At 35.4% G+C, this 26,918-nt stretch overlaps 1 protein-coding gene across 1 annotated transcript; it reads right to left on the minus strand.

Annotated features, from left to right (window-relative positions):
- Positions 1–297: 297 nt before the first annotated feature.
- On the minus strand, positions 298–26,121 carry LOC122019691 (callose synthase 5-like). Its single transcript, XM_042577158.1, has 41 exons — positions 25,911–26,121; positions 25,510–25,631; positions 25,319–25,415; positions 25,096–25,206; positions 24,844–24,972; positions 24,656–24,748; positions 22,999–23,090; positions 22,143–22,275; positions 21,906–22,043; positions 21,753–21,829; positions 21,563–21,638; positions 21,361–21,489; positions 21,177–21,291; positions 19,917–20,251; positions 18,596–18,648; positions 18,440–18,500; positions 18,262–18,343; positions 18,137–18,186; positions 17,932–18,018; positions 14,222–14,344; positions 14,053–14,147; positions 13,875–13,959; positions 13,632–13,792; positions 12,732–12,855; positions 12,491–12,585; positions 12,274–12,397; positions 12,041–12,192; positions 10,175–10,284; positions 9,923–10,048; positions 9,785–9,853; positions 9,510–9,699; positions 5,013–5,124; positions 4,808–4,927; positions 4,614–4,729; positions 4,441–4,524; positions 2,626–2,738; positions 2,328–2,557; positions 1,327–2,124; positions 1,153–1,203; positions 796–981; positions 298–697 (listed from the first exon to the last, which is right to left on the minus strand). Exons 1-41 carry the CDS (start codon positions 25,929–25,931, stop codon positions 467–469), a joined length of 5,496 nt encoding a protein of 1,831 aa, XP_042433092.1. The 5' UTR covers positions 25,932–26,121; the 3' UTR covers positions 298–466.
- Between the last annotated feature and the right edge of the window lie 797 nt (positions 26,122–26,918).

The following is a 26,918-nucleotide window of genomic DNA, read 5'->3' on the forward strand; positions in this document are numbered from 1 at the left end:
ACAAGAAAAGCGCCATCACGGCGGCTATAGCGAGAGACCCCAATGTCACCATGGCTATAGCAGCAAATGATGTATCACATCACAATTCATTAGCAAGAATCACCATGTTCTTTACGGCAAAGGGGAGATGGCACCACGTGAAGAAAGCAGACCCAAGTGATCTGATTTGAGTTTTATTATTATTATAGTAGTGAATATTCCAGATTATTAATTGTTCTTTCCACTAACAATTCAAAATTTCCACCAACCTAATAATAAAAAAGGGAAACGATATTGGCAGCGAGATCTAATCGAATGGACAAAAAAGGGAACTTCATTGACCATTGATGTAGGAGTTTCTTTTTCCTTTATATTTCGGAAAACCATTGGTGAGTTTCTTACCAACACATTGGTTGAATCTAAGTAAATGCTACGGTAGTTGTAGAATAGGCAAAAGTTACAAAACTATGCACAATCATCACTCGGTTCAGTTGTGCTTCTTACCACCAGCAAGGATACGCGATATTTGGAGCCCTCGGCTGAAGGCTTGGTTGAACAGCAGCCGCGTCTGGAACTCGTAGGCGAAGGGGAACCAAGCGAGAACGGCGACAGGAGCAAAGATCACCAGCCCCATCACGTATTCGTATCCCCTTGCCAAAGCCTTCACCGAGGGCCATAAGCCCGCTCCGTTAACCAGGGGCCGCAGTGCCTGTGATATCTGTTACAACAATAATGCGAATAAATTAGAACCAACACTAAGTGCTATAGAAGGAAGAAATGACAGTGATACTTCAAATTAGATAGCGATGTTGTTACCTGCACCAAGGCCCATCCAGTTGGCATGAAAGCGAGGATACTGACAAATATATCACCAATGGTTAGATTAAGAAGTGCAAAGAGGACGCCCACCGTCCCCACTAAACCAATGAAGAGCAGTAATTTAAGAAGTCGGAACATAAGCTGGAAATCGGCACTAAACTTCTTCCTACCAAGTGATACCACCTGCGTATACAAGAGTTCTATTAAGAATGTTTTTTTAATTATTACTATAAAATACCAATAGAGAGAACCAAAGTTCACCCTGATATGAATTTAGATAGTAATAGCTCACTCTATTAAGCTAACAACAGAAAATGGAACCCAACATTACAAAAATTATAGTTGTTTTCTGACCTTCAAAATTACAAATACTGCAACGATCACTAACCAGGACAAACCGTACACCTGATCAATGAAAGAATATTAGATGATAAAAATAGCGGAAAAGAGTTGCATTGTCATGATATCTATGGCAATCTTTCTCGCTAGTTTTTGAAGTAGTTTTGATTGAAAATTTGAAATACTTACGATGATGCTTTTATCATCATTAGCAACATGAAGGTGGTATACAAGGCCATATTGGAAAATGAAGAAGCGCAGAGTCAGGACAATCTCAATTAAACGACCAACAAACCCAGTGGACTGCAAGTGTTCTTGTTCTTCCCCCCACCAAGATTCCCAACTTTTGTTTGCTGGCACCCCAATTCCTCCTCTGCTGTTAATCCATTTGGTCCAATCGTCCCAATCTTCCACTATCTTTTGCCATTCAAAGCCTGATGGGTTGAATAGGAATGGTGCAAATAACCACGTAATTACCATGAACCACATGGATCCAGTTAAGAACAGTGAGGTAGTTGCACCTGCAGCTGCATTTCCATAGATCTGATAAGCTATCAGAACTATCATCAACTCTAACCCTTTAACAAAGTGACTCCTGGAATACATTCTGTAGTTCTCAGCAAACTTCACATGCCGCACCACAAAACCTCGTCCAGTTGCTCTATATTTTGCACCACCATGCAGGACGGTTCGTCCAAAATAGTGTGACTTTGTTCCCAGAGAGAATGTGAAGAAAACTGAACAGAGCTGAAGTTGCATAATGATAAAGTCTCCCATCGCAGTTCTGAACCCTCGTTCTAATCCTAACTCCATAAACATAGGCAAGGCCATTAGTAGGCCTAATTGAACCACGGATTGTGATGCCATCGCTGACTCCAGAGCAGTGTTCCCACTCATTAGAACTTCTTTCAAAATTGCAGCCTCAGTCCCACTTAATGACATGTATAGTCTTCCATATACGAAGGTGTAGACTATAATTACAACCACCTGCATAGTGTCCGTGGCTCATGAGAGGATCTTAACAGTATTAAAACAGGAATGTGTTTCTAGAGAATTTTTTTTATTGATCCCCTCACAAATTATAATTGAACTTGTTTCTATGTGCTTTGGGAGAGGAAATTCTGTTTCTCTGATTTTTCAGAATTTACAAGTTTTTGAGATTTATATCTAGTAGGAGGTGTAGAGGTTACCATTGAGCTGATATAAAATCCCACAGTAGTGAAGTAACATGACAGCATACGGAAGAAGTCAAAACGATGGCCCAAACGATAAATGTCTCTGCTAAGTATTTGCTCCCCATTGCCGCAAGCCACTTTTGCTTCAAAGAGTGAGATTTGATTAAGTCCAACATCTCGGCCTTTCCCAACCTGGATGTACTCATGATGTGTGATATTTCCACGTCTCAATGTTGAGTTGAAGCCTGAGTGAAAATTGCTGTGTTAGGATGCGTATACGAATCAAGCTAAGAGAGACTAGCCGAAAATTCACCAGCAAATATATCCTCGCTCAAGTTAATTCCTCGAGACGCCTTGCTAATTCCACCCCTGGTGATGTGAAATATTCTATCAAAGACATCTGGGTGACCATAATGAAACCGCACTCTGATCAGATAGCAAAAAGTCAGTAAACAGATCAAACTTATTATATAGGAACAAAGAGTCGGCTAGATGACTATTGGATTAGAATGAAGAATTGAGAGTTACTTCAAAATTATGACATATTGAAGAAGTGGAAATTAAGCATACAAGATGCACAAATCACAGTATACCATCACCAAAATATGGACGTAACCAACAATCCTTATTTTGATCAACAAATATTATGACACCATCATTTAGCCAATTAAAAAGCTACGCATATTTCAATTTATAAGGCCAACAAACCCTATATGATGCATGTTAGCAATATTAAATTGCCGCCACGGGTGTACCCAACTTGGTACTCGGTTGGCAGAGTTTCTACAATGTTAGCAATATTAAATAAATAGGATTATTAATCTAGTGGGTTTAATCTCGCATTAGTTCTCCTCCCACTCTTGCCAGCTATCATTTGGAATAGCTACAGCAGACAGTCTCTACTGTAGGAACAATCTTGATCTTGTTTCTTCATTTTAGGTTCTTGATTTCTCTCTTGCATGGTGCTACCACAAGGACCAGTAGACAGACTTTGTTACTGCAATGCAACTCACAATCTTATCTTAGGCCCTCTTCAACATATTAATCTTGGCTTGCAGACTTCATTCTGACCTTGAAGGATCACCTGAATTGGATTTTTATACTGCAAATTGGAGTTTCCCGATTAACAAAAATCCTTTCCCTACCAGAAAATGCTCCTTCCCTGCCTCTACCACCGCCAACCTCGTGCTCACTCAACATCATCATCAACCTCTTGCCTTCCTAATTAGTAGGATCTTGCCGCTCTAGTTAGATAGTCGTGCTTGTTCTGCAAAATTGCTTAGGGATATCTCAGGGTGACACTTCCATTGATCTCTAGAGAACTTGTTTGCAATCGGAACAAGTCTTGTCATCACTTGGGCCCATGTGGTGTCGCGTATCTCACTTCCTCCAAATCAACCCCAATGAATCGCACATCTGACTTTTCTTGACCAGTCGTCAGTCTCTTATCTAAGAGTGGCTGGTGACCTTCACAAGCTCAGGGAGACTTTGACTAGTGAAAGGAAACACCACTTTCTTTCCCCTGGTGGTGCATGAAATCTGCCACAAATTTTATGCTTAATCTTGTGTTACTACATCCCTAGTGAATAATTAAATAGAACAGAAACAATGCAATATTATTCTAGAATTTACCTCAATTCAAATTGTTGGATTCACATGCCAGCCAAAAGATCAACACAATGAGTCTGGCAATCATACTGAAGGATAAGAGAAGCCATAATTGTCCCCATTTTAGAAAACATGGGCATATCAGGAATGTCTCCTGTCTAATGATTTGGTTATCCTTCTTCATATAGCTTATATGGCTCAGCCATATGCTACTTCCTAGAAGGGTCTATTGAAATTTCTGCCAACTATCGTTAGCAGTTCCTCTAATTTCATGCTATAATTAGTGTGTCATCTTGGCCAACTACCTCATTAGTTCATGGAGGTAGATATATTTCTCATACGTCGACATTATCCCCTTAGTTCTAGATTCAGGAGCTACATTTTCTAATGATAAATCATAACAAAGATGTAAGAAATGGAAAGTATAGGAAAAAACAAACCTTAACTTAGCTTGTCAATAATATCAAGAAGGCCATAGCAGATGGAAAATCTATGATTTTAAAGGAAAGAAAATACTTACTTTAATGGGCTTGCAAGGACTCTTTGTCCTATTGTCACAAAACTCGTTTCCTGGTTTGACATAAACCATGCCAAAGATGAAACACTGCAAACATTTAATAGTTCAATTAACTGACACAAATATTATGACAGGACAGGGATAATTTCCTTGGTTACCAATTATGTTTCTTTTACCTTCCTGTGAAAATATGCTCACGTACACCAAGAATAGTAGGTTGGTGCAATCCATGGTCTTCATTGAATTCTTCAAGAAGGTTGCGCATTTTAAGTGCTTCCTCCAAATAGTTATCCTATAGAAGTCATAAATAATACCACCATTTTAGGAGAATATTGAGAAATATTAGGAGTTATTGACAGCTTCTCGTTACTTGATTCATATCAATAGTCTGAAGAGCTTCGCCGCGAGTAAAAATGATTGCATGGTTTTGATTTTCTGGTTTTCCTTCACCAATTTTTGCTGATCCAGGAAGCTTAATACGGTATATTTCCTGAAAATAACAACGTTTAACTAGTTCCACTATCTTGTAAGTAGAGTAGAAGAATTCAACATAATTTATTTTTTTTTTACTTTACCTGGTCATGGTTGTCAACAGCTTTTACTAGAACAGAGTAATAGACCTTATGAACCTTGTCACCATCTCTCTCTTCAATTTCATCAATATATGCAACACGAAGAGAAGGGTAGCTGCATATTTGGAAGTGTTAACTTTCAGGAAAGATTTTTTTGGTATAACAGTAGGATTTTTTTTCCACAATCCCATAAGTTTTACATTTTTCAATAGTTTCATTAGATAGCTTTTGCTGTTATTCTACAAAAAAATTAGCTATACTTAACCACTAATTCACATATTACAAAAGGTTGTCTTATCCACCTGGTGCCTAATATGTGAGAGCACGGAAGTGTAAATTATGCAACTCACCCTTGAGCAAAGAATAGCTTGAGCAAAGAATGAAACTTTTGAATGACTATATCGAAAATTGGATTAAAAAAAAAAGGAAAGAGACATTTATAGAATAGCTAAATTGAGAGAAAAAATAATAAAAGATCTTATCTAAATAAAATGTATTAAAGATGAATGCAATATGGTACTAGTAAACGATGGAGAAATAAAAGAGTGGTGAAAATTATATTTCTATCAACTTTTTAATGAAGGTTTAAGTGGCTAACTTAACTTAGGTAATTTAAGTGGGTCAAATGAGTATGAAAAATTAAATTTTTATCGTAGAATTCAAACTTCAGAAATAGAACAACCTTTAAATGGGATGTACAATGGAAAGATCATTAGATCATATGATATTCCGATAGATGTATGGAAGTGCCTAGGGAAACAAATTATTGAATGACTTACAAAATTATTTAACATAATATTGAAAATAAAAAAAATACCTAATCAATAGTGGGTAAGTATACTAGTTCCCTTATATAAGAACAAGAGAGATGTACACAATTGTGTAAACTGTAGGGGTATTAAACTAATGAGTCATATCATGAAACTTTTGAAAAAAGTAATAAAAAAATATTAAGGAAGGAAACATGATGATCGAAAATCAATTTGGATTCATGCCGAGAAGATCCACAATAGAAGCTATGCATCTTGTCAAATAGAAGCTATACATCTTGTCAAGTAACTAATTGAAAAGTATCGGAGTAAAAATAAGATCTACACATAGTATTCATTAACTTGGAAAAAGTTTATGATAGAAAAAAATTATATGAAGAATTCTAAAAAAGAGAGGTGTTAATGTAACATATATTGAATTAATTAAAGATATGTATGAGGATTGTAACGACCAGAATGAAGATTTCGAGCAGATTAACTGAAGCATTTCCAATAAATAGAGGATTACATCAAAAATCAACTCTAAGTTCCAATCTTTTTTACACTAATTATGGACGAACTCATTGTACACATTCAAAATATAATATGTATGCTGTTTGCAGATGGTATTATTTTGGTAGATGAGCTATGTGAAGGAGTAATGCTAAACTAAAATCTCAACGGGAAACACTAGAAGTGAAAGGTTTTAGGCTTGTATTTAGGACCAATTTTACAAAATGATGGAGGGATTGAGAGAGATGTCTTACATACAATACAAGCAGGATGGTTGAAATGGAGGAGAGCGTCGAGTGTTTTATGTGATCGTAAAGTACCTCTAAAATTTAAAGGGATGTTTTACAAAACGACGGTTAAATCTGTTAAGTTATATGGTGCTGAATGTTAGGCTATGACTCGAGCACATGAGCAGAAGATGAGAGTTGCAAAGATGAAGATATTAAGGTGAATATGTGGACATACGAGGATGGACAGAATAAGAAATGAGAGGATTAGAGAGAAAATCATAGTTGCATCTATTAAGAGAAAACTCCGAGAGACACGTTTAAGATGGTACAAACATGTACTTAGACGACCAATAAATGCTCCAGGTGGACGATGAGAAACTATGACAAATATGCACATCAAACAAGGAAGAGGAAGACCAAAAAAAGACTTAGTTAGTAACAATAAAATAAGATAAATTGTATTTAAGTATAGATGATAATATAGTAGGGGATAGAGCCCAATGACATAAAAGAATCCATATAACCGACCCTATCTAATGGGATAAGTCTTGGTTGTTATTGAACCCTTAAAAAAAAGTAGAATGTTTTCTAGAGTCGAAACTAATGTGCGTAGATTATGTATGTTTCTAGGCATTGATTGTCATACATTTACCTACATTTCATGAGCATAATTTATATTATCGCACCCTATTTCTATGTGATTTCATTATTTTTACTCTTTTAGTTCGGAGAATTGCTCTTTACTTATTTTGATTGATAGGACGTATTTTCAGAGTAAAAATGAACCATAAACCCCTTGGAATGTGAAGTTGGAGCAAGGAACACGCTCTGGTCGTGTCCCATGACACGGGTGTGCTCCTACAACCAAGAAAGACAAAAAATGTAGCAAAAAAAGGCTCAACACAGGCTAAGCATACCTCATCATCGAGCCAACACCCAAAGCATTCAAGAAGAAAAAAAGGGTATTCAAGAGACATCAAAATGAAGTTTTAATCAATGAACACGCTTCAGTTGTGTTTTATGACACAATCATGTTTGTACAAACGAAATCAAGTCCAAAACAGTGTTAAAATGCCACAAACAGATTCCACCATGGCCTAGCCGTGCCAGCAGGCACGACCGTGTCAATTTTGGCCATTTTCCAGAGCTAACCACCATCAGCCGTGTCATCTTGCCACGACCGTATCATCTTGCCACGACCGTATCATCTTAGGCCTAAAACTGTAGATTAAACTTCAAACAACCATAACTTTTGGCTCAGTTGGAGTTACGGGTCGTACGACCTATCAAAATGTAGATAATCTCAAGATCTACAAGTTTACTTCAGGGTCTAACCCAAGAAAACCGGGTCTAAGGAGTGAAAAATCCATTTTCGCGGAGCCATGTAAATCTAACAAATCTAGGCAGTGTGGGGAAGATATAAAAGAGTCAAGGAAACCCTTCTTTAGATCATCTCCAATGGGATAGGGTATTCCTCTCTAAGGAAAACCCTAGAACAACCATCTTCATCCATCTCAACGATTCATCCACCTCCGGAACAAGGATTTCATCCGAGAAGACTGGCAACACATTGATATGCATTCTCTTCTCTCTATCTTGTATATTGAGTTGTAGATTGTTATTTTCTTTGTCTCTTGGTTGTATTTCCTTCTCCATGAAGTAGATCTCTAAATTATAGGATTAGGGATTAGCCCTTTTGATATGTAAACATTATTTTGTTGAATCTATTGAGTTTTCATGTTTCTTATTCAACGACATGTGTGTTTGTGGTCAGGGCCTACTATGTACATACGATCTTGATGCCAAAAGCACAAGATTCGTATTCCATGAGGTGTAGGGATGAATCGAAAGGAGAACTCAATCCTCCGACATGTAGAAACTTGAGACGTGGAAAGTCGCCTATGAAAGTAGACTGGTATGCCACGAGGAGCAATAGGCTATTATAGATCTTAATGGATCGGTTCCAATTCATCGCCACATAGTAGGATAAGGCAATTCAGGGGTTGTGGGATCATGTAATAGGGATCTCCTTAAGAAAGTAATCCTTCGAGTATGTCACTCTGAAAGTAGACAACAAATTAGAATGGATATGCCGATGTAGTTCAAAAGTTCACATCAGATACTATAGGATAGTCTACCTACATAAATATGAGGATAGGAAACCAAACATAGATTATGAGTTTACAATTATTGTGGTGAAACTGAAGTCTTAGAATCGTTTTCCCCAATTCCAACCTCTCCCTTTGACCACTTGCCTTTCCTTGACCACCTCTACTTTAGGCCCTCTCTCAAACCTACTCCTCTTTCTCTCAACTCCCTCTCTCTCTCTCTCTTCCTCCTTCAATCTCTCAAGCCACATACAAACTCGACTTTCTAGATAACTTGCTTTGCTAACTCAACTAGTGTTTAATCACCTATGAATCAATATTTTATTACTTGACGATAAAATCATGCACTTACGATTTGACCACATCAGAAACACGGGAAAGGAGCACAATTTTTGGTAAAACATAACTGTTTTCTTTGCAAATTGCAAAAAAATAAATAAAAAAAAATACTAACCAATAGCATCTTGATCCCAGATTTTCCCTTTTTTTTCTTTTGATTTTTTTTTTTTTTTGCTGAAATCCGATAAGGTAGGATAATAAAGGAGCATAAAAGAAAATAATTAACATATAGATTCAAAATATAGAAATGTAAATGCAGTAGTAAAAAAATCTAGAATGAAAAAGAAAATTTGGCCAATATTTACCATCTTTACATTGAATTTAAGAATTTAACATATTTATAACATAAATCTAACTTGAGAATTATCAGTGGCAGTTGTTTAAGTCAATTTTTTGCTGATACATAGATTCAATTTAAGTATATAACATATTTATAACATAATTCCCTACCCTTGAAATCTTTTTAAAATTTTTCTTCAGGAATTTTTTTGCACGCAATATTTAAGTATACGAAAGAACTTTCAATAACAATGAACTTAGATGGTAGAGGGAAAAACGTACTTGACCATCAAATTCAAGATATCTGTTGCACGGCGATCTCCTGACCGTTTTTGATTGCCGTATATTTGGCAAGTTGCAATATATGTGAATTTCATATCCACTATAGCTTCAAGCTGAGCAGATAATGATCTTTGACTCCTCTTTTCTGCGTGTTCTGGATCAGCAACAGCTTTATATCCTTGAAGTATATCTGCATGTAAAATTCATGAGTAATTAAGTTCTACAAAATCTCAGGAATTAAAGGAATGCGGCCTCGACACAAAAGGATCTCTCACCACTTTCTGGAGCCATGTCAAGAAAAGCTTGAAGTTTCAACGCTCTCCGATAATACATCATACCTCTAACTGTGCCATGTGAGACAGATCAACAGCTGATCTATAAATTAAAATAACTAGAAATATAACTTAAGGTACCAGTTCTACAAAGAGTTTGTCCCCTAAGAGAGGCCCAATGACGAAGTTGTAGAACATTCTCCTCATTTGACCAAACCTCACCCTCATGTTTGCAATTGATTCGCTCCACGAAATTATTCCATTCATCTATCAAAAGCCATCGATTGCGTTGATTCCATTAACAGATCATGAAAATTGGAAATGGATTAATTCATAGTATAGCAAATTAACAAGTTCAGATTTATGATATCTATAGAAGAAATGGATCAAAACCTGGATAGATTTTTTGCAGATAAAATATGATAGACACCCCATCTTCATTCTCCAAATCAAGATCGTTGTTAGAAAATACAGTCTCCTCACTGTAATAAGGGGTCATTACACTGCCAATGACACAGATTCATAAATATGTTCTTCATTTTGGAAAATACACAATAAAGTGATTATATAAAGTAGGGCTTACCAAATTAACGCCTAAGTCCAACAAAAATAAGATTTTTAACAAGTTCTAGCCCCTAGTTTCAAAGGGACTAACTTAAATCAAACTTCCAAATTGGTAATAAAGCTAGCCAATTAGTAATTTATTAATACAAAATTGCCCAGTTGGTAGTTTAGCCTAACAATTTGTTAAACATCAATCTCAATATTCAATTATGTTGTGTTCAGCCTACTGATTCACCCCTATCAAACTTAAGTTGAATCCAACCAAAAACTAGACATCAGATCCAACAATAGAGAGTTGTGTTAAGTTTTTTAAAATTTATTTATGTTGACTAAGCAAATTTGCATATGTGCCAAGAACAATAAAGAAACCAAATGCTTATTGATTCACCCTTCAAAGTATGATGTTATTGAGTTAACTGACACTATTTAAAAAGATTGAAGGTTCCAAAAACATTGGTTGTATTCTTCAAAAGAGTGACCACTTCTCTTGAGAATCACAACAATTGACTTATGAATTCTATACTCAAACATGAACACTTCTCAAGCTTCCATCAATCAATCATACTATCATGCCTCACTTGAGAGAAAAATTAATTTCATGGCATCTTGCTATACCAATATGTTATTCACTTTTTAACTAAGTTTAGTAGTACTCTGATGAAGATGAACCCAATTTGCCATAATGATTAGGTAGGAAATAGCATTTATTTTTCTTGGACAAAAAATATTGAAGGAGAGCCTTGACACAACGATAAGTGATCACGGGTTTGAGTCGCAAAAAAAAAAGACTCTTGCAATACATGTAAGAGGTAAGACTACATACAATATCCAATGTGATCGGACCCTTTATTGGAATCTCGCATTAGCGAGATCTTTGTGCACACTGTCTTTTTTTAATTTAAAAAAATATTACAAAGAAATTAAATGCATGATTAAAGAGTACAAGTACTAATTTAAAATGCAACCTTTTCCTTAATATACTATAGAAAATTCCTTATGACTCTTTTATAATATATGAATATTCAGAGTAATTAATAGTCATTATCATCGTAAACCATTTTAAAGTATTTGTGGTCGAATATATGAATCTTATATATTCATCGAGTTCTAAGCAAGGCTATATCACTCTTGATGTTGTAGGAATTTTTAATGTTCTCAAAAAGATACTAAAAAATGACGAGGACGAGACAAAAAAAAAGAGCACATGGAACTCTTAGGAGTTAGGATTTACATGGAGACCTTATTTGGCCCAATCTAGATTTGGAGGGAGATTAAGGCATTTAAATGAAGGTTCTTCTACAAAGTTGTTTTGTCAAAAATATGGACTTAGTAGGAGCACTATATATTTTGCAAGTCATAAAAATATGGTACTAGTGAGCAGTATCTTAGAGTGTAAATAAAATAGTTCGTTGCAACATACATGATAAACTCAACTAACTAAATTTGATTGCTAATTGTAAATTAAACAATCAATGTGGTAAAAAGGTGATGCGCTCATCCCAGCACTCCCGTCAGGTCAACACGGAGAAGGTAAATCACGGAGTAGCTACTAGCCATTAGTGTAGTGGTCAAGGCATGAGGAAGACATGCTTGGATATGTCGAGTTTCAACCTCATGATCTAATGTGGTAATATCTCATGTCTCAACCACCACACCACTCTAAGGGAACATAAATTGAACAACCGAGCAGCATACCTGAATGATAACATTTTCCGAACTCGAGGTGCACGTGGCATTTCCATGAATAAAGAGTTTGAGAAAAATGCTATTCTTCTACGAGCTTCAAGGTTAATAGGTACATCTATTGCAGATTCTTTCACTGTCAATAGGAGGTACAACCGATTAATCTGCAATGTAGGTTATAAGCAATTCAGCTATAAATAAATATGATTTCAAACAGAAAACAACAAACATTAATTTACATCAACCTGTTCTTCCCAATGTGGTGTAATCATTGGTGGAAACACTATTGATGGTTTTGAACCTGTTCCCGCAAAAAGTTGCCCTCGAGGTACAGAATACTTATTACTGTGGCCAAGCTCAACCAATTCTCTAAAAGCAAATCCAATATTAAAGGTCAAACAATAATGTTAGAAACAAACAAGGCGAAGTCAACCATTCTGAAACAGATACTAGCTCACCAACCGAATCTCATGAACCATCATATCACGGGTGACCACTTCCAGCATGTCTTGAAGCAATAGAACGACTGTTTCAAACTTAGACGCATCACCCACTTTCTGCAATATTAAAAAAGAAATAGGAATGCCATCCTACTTTTGAAACAAAAAAGTTTCTTTCTCTTGATGAAACCCAAAAAAAAGCGTTGTAAGCAGAATAAAATGATGCAAAGATATAGAATATTAAAGATGGAAATGTGACTTACCAAGATTTCTAGAAGTTTGACAAACTTTTTGCACAATGTTGGCAATGCGCTCATCCTGAAGTTACTGAGGAAGGCATTCTTTGCTATGCTAGCTTCAATTTCCCTAATAATTATGCCAATGATCCTGTCACGGAAGGATAAGTTTAAATTTGACACATAATGACACCTGGTGGAAATCAATTTTATATGAAATATGAGAATATCTAGCCTTTAGTGTCTTATCACCCATTAAAACATGCTCTCAACATGGCATCAAATAAAAATTAAGGTGGATAATTAAAAAGAATTTTGGCAGATTAATTGTTGCCTAAGAAAATGAACTATGAGAACGATTCAACAGATCACTATGGATGTCTTCTCACATATGACTGCAGTATCCTATCATATGTGCAGATAAATATCCTAAATTGCCTTAATGAAGTTAATATGGTAATCCTTGAAATCTAAGGTCCCTTTAATGTCGTTGCTTATTGAAGAAATAGACTTTGCAGTTTAAGCCTCTTAAATTCCTCAGTGCCAAGATAATCTTGGAACAGTTCACCCAGTCCTGTTGCTATTGTGTTCTGAGCTAGTTTAAAACAGTGACTATGAAGGTGATTTAACTCCAGTTGTGAGCAGAGAAGCTGCACATACTCTAAGAATAATGTATCGATCCATCTAACATGTTAAGATCAAGGTATGTGATTTTTTTCTGGTTAGGAAAGCAAAATAAGTTGCAAACTAAATTTTCCAAATCATCTTTCCTAGCACCCCCATCATTTGCAAGTATATGAAAAAAGGGGGAAAAAAAAAACTCTAAACTTTAAATTGAGCTGATGGAAATGGACGAGTGTCAGTAGACACCGTAAGGTGTGAAACAAAAAAAAAAAACCAGGTTAGAAGAAAAAGGGTGGAGAAGACCTTTTCTCATTCTCCCCAACTATCAGAAGATCAAGTACTAGTTTAAAGGACTCATAGCATTCAATGACAGCACATTTCATATATTCATCCACACAGATTCTTTTCCAAAGATCAGAGTCCTTTGATTGAAATTGTGCAGCCATATCCAATGCTATTGGTATCTGTTCCACAAGTTGATAAATTACTGAAAGAAAAAAATGACATTAACACGATAAGAAGTACCAAATCAGTGTTGATAAAGACCTTGCTAGCAAGTAGGAACGGTGGCCATTGTATTATCTTGAGGCTAGGATCTGAAGAGTAAGGGACTAGCAAAAGATCCACCTCTCTGAATTAAAGAAGGAAAGCAATATGAATCTTCCAGAACAATTAACTGAAAAAAGTTGGATGTAGCAACAAAAGTAGCATAATGAAGCCTTACCTATCATTTATAAGATCCTCTTCTCGGAAACTACATATTACATCATTCCATAGCTGAGCAAACTTTGCTGCCTCAGTTCTCTTGTTTGGAGATGCCTAAATTTTGGTAGTTTTAGATACAAGGCACCAAAACTGTGAATACATTTCCATATTAATAGTTGCAACAGAACCTCAGAAAAGTGTTTCGAGAGTGAGAATCGCCTTTTACGAACTTTCTCAGCTGGTATAAGATATGTGTTGAAAGCTCCAGGCAAAGAGTGAAACCTTGATCTCAGCATGCTAAGTGTCCGTATCTATAAAAATATGGAAGCAGAAAGCCATCCATCAGATGTGAGTTAATTAAAGAATGAGAGAGACAAATTTTCATCCCATACACAGAATCTAATGGGATAGAAAATTATTCTAATCACTGTGTATTTGGTTTATCAGGTTATTAAATACTGTCAATCTATGTAAAAATGAAACAGAGTTTTATAAAAAAGAATAATTTCTTGGAAACAATCTGAGGTGAAAAAAAGGTGTCTCAAAGTTGATCAACTAACCAATGATATCTCAAAAAAGCTCAGCTTTAGGAAATGATTCAATTTAAATATTTATACTCTTCTCACACCCTTTTTTTTTTTTTTTTTGATAAATAAAAATATATTAAATCCAAATAAAAGGGCTACAAAATGGATCAGGCAAGCCCAATCACCAACATCAACCGTCCCATATAGCTAATGAGAAGCCATCAAACGCTCACCTCAATCAAGTCACTAGTCCATGCGAAGTAATTATGTCTGACGCAATATCAAATCAGAGTATACTCCCAAAAACCGATACACATAAGTTTGCACACTCTTGAAAATCTTCTCAATATCTAACTGCACCTCTCCAAAGAAACTATTATTCCTTGCTCGTCAAAGATAATGATATCATTAAAGACAAGACTAGACATGCCTTATTGATACCCTACTCCCTCAGTAGTATCTCCCAAAGACTCACATCATCCACTCTCCTATCGCATATGAAGTCATTCTCTAATCCTCCTCCAAAGTTTCGCAATAGGGGGGCAACCAAAGAAAAGATACTCTTGAGACTCTAGCACCTGATGACGACAAAAGGTGAACTGTCGATCCTCCAAGTACTCCTGTCTATATCTAGTGGGAAGATGTCATTGCATCAACATCCAAAATGTAACTGCATGCCTTAGCTGAATATATGTCTTCCACACTAACTGAACCCATGGTTTCTTAGGGCTAGGGTGCCTAAAGAAATTATAAGCCCGAGCCACTACATCATCTCAAGTAAACCAATCTATTGGCATCTGTCTAGCAACCTCCGGTGTCCTAGCTACCAACAAGACAAGGTCCCATATCCAAAGTAACCGCTTAATCAATGGAAAATTTGTGTGGACACCTCCCATGACCATGTATAAGATGGTTATACTTATTCTATGGCAAAACCCCAATAGTCAATGAGCCAAATTTGGAATTGAGACAATCAATGTTCATATGTGTCATCTTGGGTCTGGCATGCATGGCTCAAGGCAATGCTTAGTAGAACTCAAAGCAAGTGTCTCATTTGCCTAACACAAGCTTGGTCATGGTTGTAATACCCCGGTTCTGAGATTCTAGTTAAGTATGACTTAAAAGGTTAGATGGTACTATCCATATAACCAAGATGCACTTTCCTTTTTGGAAGCTCAAACTTAAGAACTCCAAAGTTAAGCGTGCTTGGCTTGGAGATATTTGATGATGGATGACCTCCTGGGAAGTTTTTCCAGAGTGCGTGCGACTGAAGACGAAGCATGCTGAAAGGACCTCCGGTGGTCTGTGGAGCTAGTCGTCAACCCGATGGGCAATTTTGGTGGCGTTCTCGATTCGGTCCGAGTGGGGCCCGCCCGGACGTATCAGAGCCACCTTGCGACCGTGAATGCGCTTGTGGCAGGAGCACCCAGGGCACCACCTAGCGAGGGAGATTCTGGGATTTGCTTGTGGTGTGATTCGTGGTTACACAACGAGGATGTTGTGTCTTTAAGTGTGGGTGATTGAAATACCCCGGTTCTGAGATTCTGGTTAAGTATGGCTTAAAAGGTTAGATGGTACTATCCATATCACCAAGGTGCACCTTCCGTTTTGGAAGTCCAAATTTAAGAACTCCAAAGTTAAGTGTGCTTGGCTTGGAGAAATCTGAGAATGGGTGACCTCCTGGGAAGTTTTTCCAAGGTGCGTGCGAGTGAGGACAAAGTACGCTGAAAGGACCTCCGGTGGTCTGTGGAGCTAGTCGTCAACCCGATGGACAATTTTGGTGGCGTTCCCGGTTCGGTCCGAGTGGGGCCCGCCCGGGCCGGGGCGTTACAATGGTTCTTCTCACGTGTATGGGACGAGTCATACAAAGGTTAGTTCATTGGATCAAAAATTTAATAATAAAAAATAATGAAAACATAATATAGAAGATAAAAAATTTTAAAATACAAAAATCTCATTAAGAATTGATGAAGGACTAATGACCTGAGCTTCAATGCGTCATAACTTTTAACTCAAGTATAGAACGAGGCGTAATTTTTTTTAATCAAAGCTCGTTCAAATATCCAGATTTGGTACAAGGAATTCATAATCGACCAAGTTTCAGGTCCCAAAAAAATATCGTTTAGGACCTTTTCGGAGACTTCGAACATATTTTTTTTTACTATTTTAATTAGTATTTTTTAGTTTTTTTATATTTAAGGTATTTTTAATATTTTCATCTTGCAACTCAGGTTTTTGGATCTATATAAGCATCCTATTTAGTTGTTTGAAGATTATCTTTTGCTATTGAATAAAACATCTATTTTTAGTGAAACCTATTGACGGTTTCTCTCCGTTTGTCAATTTTTAGTCTTGTTTTCTCCACAAATCTTCTCTAACTTCAGCTCGCAAGATAATCATTATTTTGCCCGGAGTCAAGAATTTATTAAATATTTTCACAAGTATTTTAGAGTAATTTGTGAGCATTTAAAAATAAATAAATTAGTTTAAATACAAAAGGGGTAATATATGCAGTGTTTAATTCTCCACCCAGCATAGCAATGTTTTGGACATAGATGGGATTTGAACATGGGAGCATCGATCTACTTTGACATTAAAGATGTTAAAGGTTTAGTAACCACTCATCTTTTTTTTTTAAAAAAAAAACCCCCTCTTAGAAAAGAGAGCAATCTATACATTTATATTCTCACTAAGAAATTATAACCCATAAGTTATTTGGAAAAACAATATTTTCAACTTCGACCTAGCAATTCAAGCCTGGCATCAAGTTCATGGAATGTCAAATATCGTCAGAATTTTTGTGCATTAATCATAAAATATCCAGTTCAATATAGGCATCTTAGTGATTAATGTTACGATCACAAAAGAAATCCTGGATAATTTGCAAAAAATAGGACCTAAAGAAACCTTCCTACTTGGACAACTTCAGAACATTATGTTGCCCAACTGTTTCTGTTGAACCTTATTTTTATGAGGAAAAGAAAATTAAGAAACAACTCTTCTTCCAGTGTATTGTGGAAGCAAGCTCAGTGCTATGCATGGTATCAATACTAGTCAATGTAAGAAGGGCAATTGCTGCTGCCAGATGCACAATTTCAGCTGGCTATATGGCCATGATGTGCATTATCATCCAGCATGCACTAAAACAGTCATTTCACTTTCACGTTCTAACTACCTCTAGTTGCAAGGGTGAAATAAGATTTTCAAGCAACTCAGAAATGACATCGCAGTATTCCAAGATGTGACTACCAAACTAAAAGTTTCATTAAAAGAGAAACGAGAACAATAAAATAACAAAGTGTCCTCGGTTTATTTAATTAACAGGAAGTGAAATGGAACTGATTAAAATGGATGGTTTTGCTGGCCCATACCTCTCCAAGTCGACCAAATGCTCCAGAGCCACCTCCATATAAGGTGGAAAAAATTGCATACCATATTTGGGTGTCCATGAAGTACACCTGCCAGAGAAAAATTAACATGTGTAATTTATTTTTTGGTTTCTGAAACACTAGATCGAGAAAAAATGATTAGTATACACTAGATGTATCCAATTAAAGAAGAAACATGTTGACTTACCAATATCACGGGAGCCCATAGTGAAACAACAGACCCAAGACTACCAGAAGCTGCATGAACCAGAAGCTAAACAGCTTGAACAATTTCTAATAAAAATTTAAAAAGAAGGGAAGAGAAATAATTACAGTTGGGGAAGAATTCATGCCAGGCATAATGAATGTTGTGCACATTCATTATAACCTTTGTGGCCATTACTAGAGGTTTTATCTGCCAAAGAACAAAGAATATTTTGGTAAGAGTAAGGTAAAATGATATTTTCCTTAATATAGATCAAAAAGAGTAAGAACCAAATGGAGAAGGCACCTGAAAGAAATAACTGAAGGCAAATTTGCATGTCAATAGCAAAACCCAGAAAAGAGTATACCTAGAAAAAGAGAACATATCCAGGTAGCAGTTTCAGAGATGCATAAAAATATTCCTATATGTCAAAAGAGAATCAATCTTTTATGGCAAACTCACTTGAATAATGTAAATTGACTCTCATGCATACCGCGGCCCACATAAACTCTTGGCTGAGATAAAGATGTTAACTTAGTTGAGAAATCTACACATTTTTTTTTTTTTAAAAAAATAGTGTTTATATTGAACTCTATTACAAGTATTTTACATCAGCTGTAGCAACAAAAGTACGTCATATGAAGGAGAATTGACACATCAAGTGCTAGCTATAATGATGGCAATAAAATAATTTGTTATCTTTGTTGAAGCCTGGTAATTCCACTCTCATACTCTCATAAACAGGCATAGTTCCTGGTTCTCAGATCTTTTCACCCAGATCTTTACGCTTAAGAACAGTGAGAGATTCAAGGTTTAATAGTTGGACCATAATCCCCGCTATTTGAAAAAATACTTTTCAAAAACTATTATTTAACATTTATAGTTTCATCAACATACTAGCTTTGAATATATAGGATTAATATAAGCATATCAAACTTTTCATCATCATCATACCATAAAACATCAAAAAAAATGTATATGAAGAATGTTATAATAATCAATATGCTATATTTTATATACAGCAAGTGATATCTTTTATAAGACTGATGACAAAATCAGAAAGTCAGAAACTATAAAAGATTCTGCTTCATGGAAGTTATAAAGAATTCTGGTATAATCCAAAAAAATAAAAAATCTTTTATGGTATTTGTATGAAAAAAATAATCTACTTATACTGAACGCCAAGCTTTAAAATGTCTATGTTGCAATATACTTCATTTGGTTAGGGTTCTTAAGATGGAGTTCTTACCAATTTATGCCAACACGTGGTGCATTAGACAACATCAAAATGATTCCATTATGGATTCACAAAAAGGAGGAAGGATACAAGCAGATGTATTTTACATTGGACAATATGTGTCAAATGTACAATATAACCCCAGAAAATCAAAAATCATTTGCAAGCTGACTTAATTCGATGCAGTTTAATTTTTCAAAATTTCCATTCATAGGTTTATTAAACCAGTAGGGGGTTCGAAATAAAAATGGAACCAATAGGATCAGGCCAGTTTTTTTTTTTTCCAAAAACCGACTCAGTTCCACCCTCATAAAGGGTTGGCCGAAGGTGTCATTGGTTCTATTAAGAAATTGAAAAAAAATTATGGTATACACTGAAACAAATGCCAACTAGAGACTTATTCAGTATTTCCATGGGTTTTGTTGGATGAATGGCTTGACAACACAGGTTTCTGCAACTTTGTTATTTGAATAGACTAAGTTCTACACAATTTAGATTTCACAGAAGGCCTAGTTATTAGTATAGAAGAGAAAGTAATATATCTACCTGAGACCACCACATTAGTAATCGGATTATATGCCAATCTGAATTCTCTATCCATCTTCGGAGCATAGGAAACAAGAACAAGAATGCTGCCAATAAGTTTGGTAACATGTATAATGCCACCGTTATGATATATAAAGGTGGGACCCCTTTTACTTGACGTAGCCACTCTGTCAAGGCTTCCCAAGGAAGAGTTATATTTGATGCTGAATCAACATAGAAGAGAGGAAGAATTATAACCCATGCAACACTGATGAATATCTTAAGAAAATTTCGTAAGACATCAGTGAATTTCCTTCTGTGGTAGCCAGGGAAATTTAGAACAAGGTCAAGAACACCTGTAATGGCAAAGGATGTCAACGATGTCAGTGATATTATTGAAAAAAAAACACGCAAAAGAAAATGAAGCATAAAATAGCAACAGAAATACCAAAAGTCTGATAGCTAAAGGATCTCATAGCTGAAATTTAACCGTAGGTTCGAGGAAAAACACAAAACGATCTAAGTTTTAATTTTGTCAAAATTAGCAAGGAATAAATAAGGACCAGAGTTTTAAAAAATAATTGAAGTAAGATTTTCCACACGATTAAATATCCTTCTGCCTAAACCTTGGTGCAACAACGTCCAAAACTCCGCACTCCTTAAGCCTTTACGTAAAAAATGCATTACATTTTCTAATTGCTTGTTATGTGTCACATAATATTGCATCGATTGTGTTTTAGAATTGGGAAAAAAAAATCTTGACATTTGACTAAGTTCTCTGGCAAAGTGACCAAAAGAAGTTGTTATCTTCTTATTTATGCTAAGTGAGTGAAACCTCTCAATCAGGAAAATACGGAATAGCTTCCAAATCAATCTTAACCTATTGATCCACAATGAATAGTGTGCTGTCACCAGCACAAGCTACATACAATCACAGAACTACTGTACTAGAGTCCTGAGAACACATTCTTCTATGTTCTAAACAAGAAAGCAAAGACATTGGCTTAAGACTTTCCATATCAAATTATCTTCCATTACCATCTCCTAAAGAAAATTCGGCGCTTCAAAGTCAATGAAGATCTCATGTAATTAAAAAATTCCAGTCAGACATTCTACAGGAAATTATTTATTCCAAATGATTTTTCATATAATATATCCTCAACAAGATCATACTCGGCAAAACGTCCATCAATGTTAATTGCAGAGTTTGACTTCAAAGTCTAAACATTATAATAACAAAAACAAAGGCGCAGTAAAAATTAAACTTTAAAATGATCATACTTTGAAGGAGGCGTAAAAGCGCTGCTGTAATAAAAATACTAGAAATTGAGTATAATATATGTTTCTGAAATATATCTGTCAGTGAATATCCACTCCAGGCCACGATTAGCATTGCCTGGACATAAATAAATTTGGATTATAATCAGGGATGAAATTTAGAAACCATATATGAACTTAGTAATACCTGTAGTGCAAGTATATAGAAAGTCCACATGCGATCAAAACTCCTAAATATGTGCCAAAATGTTCTTGTTTCGACAAAACTCGATTTTCCTGTGCTCTTATTAGAGACATTTTGTAATGCACTTGCTGCCTGTGATATAGCTTACCAGTGTGACTCTATTTGCATAACTTCAATTCAGTTATAAACGTGACAAATTTCATACCCTTGTTTCCCGTATGGCTTTAAAGAAATCCCCATCATCCTTCATTGGCCACCCCAAAGAAAAGCAATCAGAAAACCTGATGATTAAGCAATTAACTTCAAGAAAAATAAATAAATAGAATATACAAATTCTTGAAAAAAAAAATGTAGGGACAAATTATCTATTAATTTGAACAAATTTCTTAACAAACCAGAAGTATTCATTTAGATCGTCATAATTGCACCAAGCTGAATGTGGGGCTTTTCCATCGTTACTCTTTTTAGCTTCCTAACAAATACAATCAGCAGACAGTCATTCAAATGTGATTATTTAGTTTTATCCAAACTATTATAACTATGCACACCTGTTCAATCACACGATAAATTGGACTGATCACTTTCTTCAGGAATGCTTCATCATCTCCCCCATATGAAGGCCTGATATTCTCACCCGTCACAACACTGACATTCCCAGCTAGTAGGCCATTCAGCTCATATGCCATCTAACATCAGCACAATTTTACTTAACAAGAAATCATTTAGAAAATAAAGTTTTCCAATGGAAGATAAAATAAAAGCACATTTTGAAACAGGGATTTCACATTATGGAATATGTAGGCCAGACATTCAGGCATAAAGCGGACGTTGGCAGCTTCTCCCCATATAAGAAGAAACAACCCCATATAGAGGATCTTCCTTTGCTGGATATCTTCTTGTTGTGCACCTTGTGGAAACCTGAATAAATATTCAGACAACTTTTTGTAAGCAATTTTAAGCATTGAAAAAATGGTAGTTAGGATTGTGATCTGAACCTTAGGATCTTATGGTCCAAACAAACTCAAATGATGTAGATCCCAAATAGGAACTAAATCGGCCGAGAGCTTAGGAATCTACATTCTAAAGATAAGCTCCCTCACACTTCCTCATCCTTCATAGGTTAGGGTCTCTATCCTATTAATCTGATAATGAAATATTTTATATTCATTAACAGTTTAAAGCTTGACATCTGTTGGAAATAGACAATCTTTTTATGTTATATCATTTTGGAAAACCTTTAATTTGGAGTTCATTTTAACTTTTAATTAGTAAATCATTTTCAACTATATCAATTGTCCATCTTATTAATATCATTCAACATATAAAAAGGTGTTGCATAATGATGCCACACATTAAGAACTGAATCGCTGTTCACATCTATAATATATGAATGGACTAAAAATGTTTAATGATTGTAAATGATATAGTTTTAAAATTTTATATATTTTTTTCTATATTTTTAAAAAAAATATATGACAAGTTATAAATGTAAAATATAGTTCTAATATAATAGATAATTTAATTAAATTGTATTTTTATAATACAAACACCTATGAATCTCTCTCTACTTAGGATCTCAAGGACCTCAATCTGACGATCTTTGTTGAAACAATAGGCCCAAACATATTTATGAGAAAATACCTTAAACTATGCCTGCGTCCTAAAAATTTGCACCACTGTTTGTAGTTCTTGAAAAGTTTATTGATAATTGCATCAACGGCTCGAGCATCCAGCTGTGGCAAGGAACTAGCTTAGCTAAAACCAGGAGTTTATATCATTAAAATACTAGCAATTCAAGAGAAAGAATACAAAGTCAAGCAATCAAGAAACTAATAAATTGCTCATCAATTATACACCTGATGGATGCATAAATCAGAAACCATAATCAATGTGGACACACAAAAGCAGGATGACGACAATTATGGAGCTTACTAGCTTACATCCTACCATACCAATTTCACCGCAGCAAATTTGGAAAAAATGAAAATGATGAAAGAGACACAAATTACGTACCAACTAAATTAAGCATGTTCTTTCTAAACCAGATAAAAAAAAAGAACAGTCCGGTGCACGAAGTTCCTGCCATGCGAGGTCCCGGGGAAAGATCCATAGTACGCAATCTTATCCTGCTTTTTACAAAAGACTATTTCCAGGATTCGAACCCGTAACCTTTTGGTCACATGACAATAATTTTAATAATAATTTTATCATTACGTCAAGGCTTCCCTTCTTTCTAAACCAGATAGTAGTAATTAATTTTTTTGGGTAACCATGGTAACTATACTTTTGCTATTAGCATTAAATGCTGACTGCATAGCTAGTTCTGTTGAATGTAAGAATCTCTACTGGATCAGCTATAATTTGCATAGGAATTTGGACTTCCACATTCAGGTAATATCACTGCAGATACTCCTCATATAAGGTACATCAACATACAACATGGTATCCCGGAAGTCATCACTTTCTTAGACGACTTTATGGTAGCCCTGTGTATGTGTGATACTCAATATGCATGCCCCATGACTTTCTCAGGTATTATGCATACTTTTATTTATAATTTTTTCTAGCAGTAAAAACCTTGTTTGATATATGCACTCTTAGTGCATCGTAATTTTGACAATTGTCTTAAAGTTTTAAGTTGAACAATTTTTTATTCATTACATTATTTTAGCATATAACTTGCTCAAGATTTGTTCTCACCAAAAGCACAAAATCTAACAAGTAGCATCTAGACTGACAATTAGTTCTAATATTAACAAAACAATCTCTGCGAGGACTATATTATTCACTTTGAGAATGATGACTTACAAACCATGTAACAGAACCATGCAATTCCTATCAACAGTAGATCTTTGAAAGTGTAAAAATGTAATTTGATGACTCTTTAAATTAGTCTTACTTATGTTTCTTTTATTTTATTGTTCTCGTTATTTTTTAAATTTTAAATAGTTAATAATCCTCCAAGCAAATATCCTAAAAAAGATCTCCTACATAGAATCATGTACACATCGCTCATAGAGATGCATTATTTAATTGTCAAGAGAAACAGGGTAATTAAAAAAATTTAAACAATAATGCACTAGCTATTTGTGTTCGATAAGGTTTTGAAGCCTAGCTTATGAAGGCAAATGCTATCTGATGAAGTGAACAAAACCACAAGATATCAAGTATCTCTTCAGACATGAATAGATGAAATCATCAATAAACATGTCAGACAGTATCTATACTTCTCGCTAGTGCACCTTTCCAATTTGAAAGCATAAATGAGTATTAATGCAACTCAGAAGCATGTGCTTGCCTTGTTAATAGGCTCAGGTTTTGGTGTCAGCCTTATGTGAACATTGGCAAGGAGCAGGATCAGATGCTCTCTTTGATTCCTTACACTATCTCTCTGTAAACAAAAAATAAAATCAATTTGAAATTATAGACAAAACCAATGTTTCATCACAAAGAACCCAAAAAAAAAAAACCTTAAGAACCTTCTACCTGAAATCCAAATACAACCCTTAACCAATCAAGTAGGTCCAAGTCCCTAGTCTTATGTCTTTGCTGTTCAAAGGAAGCGGGCCAATTCAAACCTCTCGTATTCCTCAGGGCAGTGACAGCTGCTTTAATCTGAAAAAAATGAAGGCGCATTAAGGAACCGATTAATTAGAATCTAGAACGAGATATACAGCTCATGTCAGCTAACTAACGATTGACAAATATTTTGCAAGTACGATGACTGAGATAGAATACCTCCTCAAGCTGCATAATACTTTGTGAAGCACCAGCAGCATCCAAGGGAAGGATGTTATACGGCACATAAATTTCTGTCTTTTCTTGGACATCTTTTGCAGCAGCAATAATCTATCCAAAAGGTGTAGACAAGACTTGTAAGAGAAAAGTTTGTGTATAAATACAAGATGTTCAAAACTCTTAGGGGATAAGATAAATTAAAAATATGGGCAACTAAACAAACCTCCGGAGCAACTTCTTCAACTTTTTCAGTCTTATTAACAGCACAGAGGACTTCGAAAAGGACGCCGGCTGTTTGATAAGCTTTTGCAAGTTGAGCTCTGCCAGGAGGAATAAACATTATTGATCATAGATCCAAATTAAAAATCCATAAAATGTCAGGAAATAATAGACACCAAGTGAAGTCAGGCTTACCTATCTGCTTGCTCGCCCTTGTCCAGAGCACGAACGTAGTTCTCATAGTATTGCTGATAGAAGCTCTCGATCTCTCGAGTATCACTCTTTTTTACCCGTTTAGCAAGACTGGGTGAATTGTCCTAAAAATTGGACTCAAATTATTCTACTAGTCATCGAATAAAAATCGTCTTATTCACAAGTCATGACAACTTAATGCAGTAAATTATAAGAAAGATGGAAGTAGAGAAGAGAAAATAAAGAATTTATTTTCTCTAGAGCATTTCGTAATAAGAGTAAATCTTATGAAACTGGCAAACAGAGCTTAATGCCGAATTCATTATCACCCCCTGAATGGTACATAAATATATATTTGGCGAAAAACAACAAATTGCGAGGTTGAAAGAAAACCTATAAATTACCTGAGTATAAAAAATCGTCATTCACAATTACAATCAGGAAGCCTTGCGAAAGCTAGGTTTAACAGAAAACCTCTCAAGTTAGTTACATCTAGGGTGGACGAAAAATTAAAGGCCAGAAAGTAGTTATCCATCCAGAAACAACATGTTTCCTTTCCCAGTGATACATCCAGAGCGATCTACAGAGATTAAAATCAAACGAATACAAAATTTGGGCAAGTTCCCAATCTTGCCATTATGGCACAGGTAGTTACGCGACAGGGTTTTACTCTTCAACGTTCGCTACTCACCCAATCCAGCAACTGAATTGTTGGCAGCACATCGTACAGACTTCTCTATGCCCAAGAGAATAGCATATCCTCGATATGGTTTAGTCAGGTTTTAATGCAATCTGTACGATCTTCTGCCCATATAAATCGGAAATCAAAAGTTGAGGAAATTGTGCATGCCAATTGGATAAGGTTTCATTAGTGTTAAAACATATTATAAAATTTTGATTTTGCTATTAAAATACTCCCTATCTAAAATTAAAACAACTACTCAAGACTTCTAAATTATGATTTTTTGACAGTAAAATAAAAATATTTAAAGATATTTTGTCATTTTCAAAATATTGAATAGGGGAGAGGCATTTCAAAAATTATTATTATTTTTAAATATGTTAGCTACCTACTACTAACATGTATATCAGTTTCTAAACTTAGATACTATGACACTTATTTTTCATTACTTGATATTTTTGTTTAATTCATTTTATAACAGCCTTAATAATGCCGTCATCGAATGAGGGTGACCGAGTAAGTTAAACGCAAATCAAATGCCATATCCATGCAAATTTGATAAAAATGGGAATCTAGAAAATTAATTCTCATTTGTAACAGAAATTCGCTTTCATTGAGTTCAGAGGGGCATAAAAAGGCTGATAAAATGAGCGATATGCTTACCCGCTCAAGGCGCTGCAGGAGGGATGTCTTGTACTGGCGAACTCCTCGTCCAATGGAGTTAGGATCG

Source organism: Zingiber officinale, chromosome 1A (assembly GCF_018446385.1).
Source record: "Zingiber officinale cultivar Zhangliang chromosome 1A, Zo_v1.1, whole genome shotgun sequence".
In the NCBI taxonomy this organism is placed as follows: domain Eukaryota; kingdom Viridiplantae; phylum Streptophyta; class Magnoliopsida; order Zingiberales; family Zingiberaceae; genus Zingiber; species Zingiber officinale.

Bases quoted from the DNA above. Each gene is read 5' to 3' on its own strand.
- LOC122019691 (XM_042577158.1), bottom strand. From the start codon at position 25,931: ATGACGATTTTTTATACTCAG. The intron at 5,125-9,509 runs GTACGTTTTTCC...CCAAATATGCAG, and splicing joins ATCTTGAATTTGATGGTCAA to CTACCCTTCTCTTCGTGTTG. The intron at 4,525-4,613 runs GTAAAAGAAACA...AAATGTTTGCAG, and splicing joins GAGCATATTTTCACAGGAAG to TGTTTCATCTTTGGCATGGT.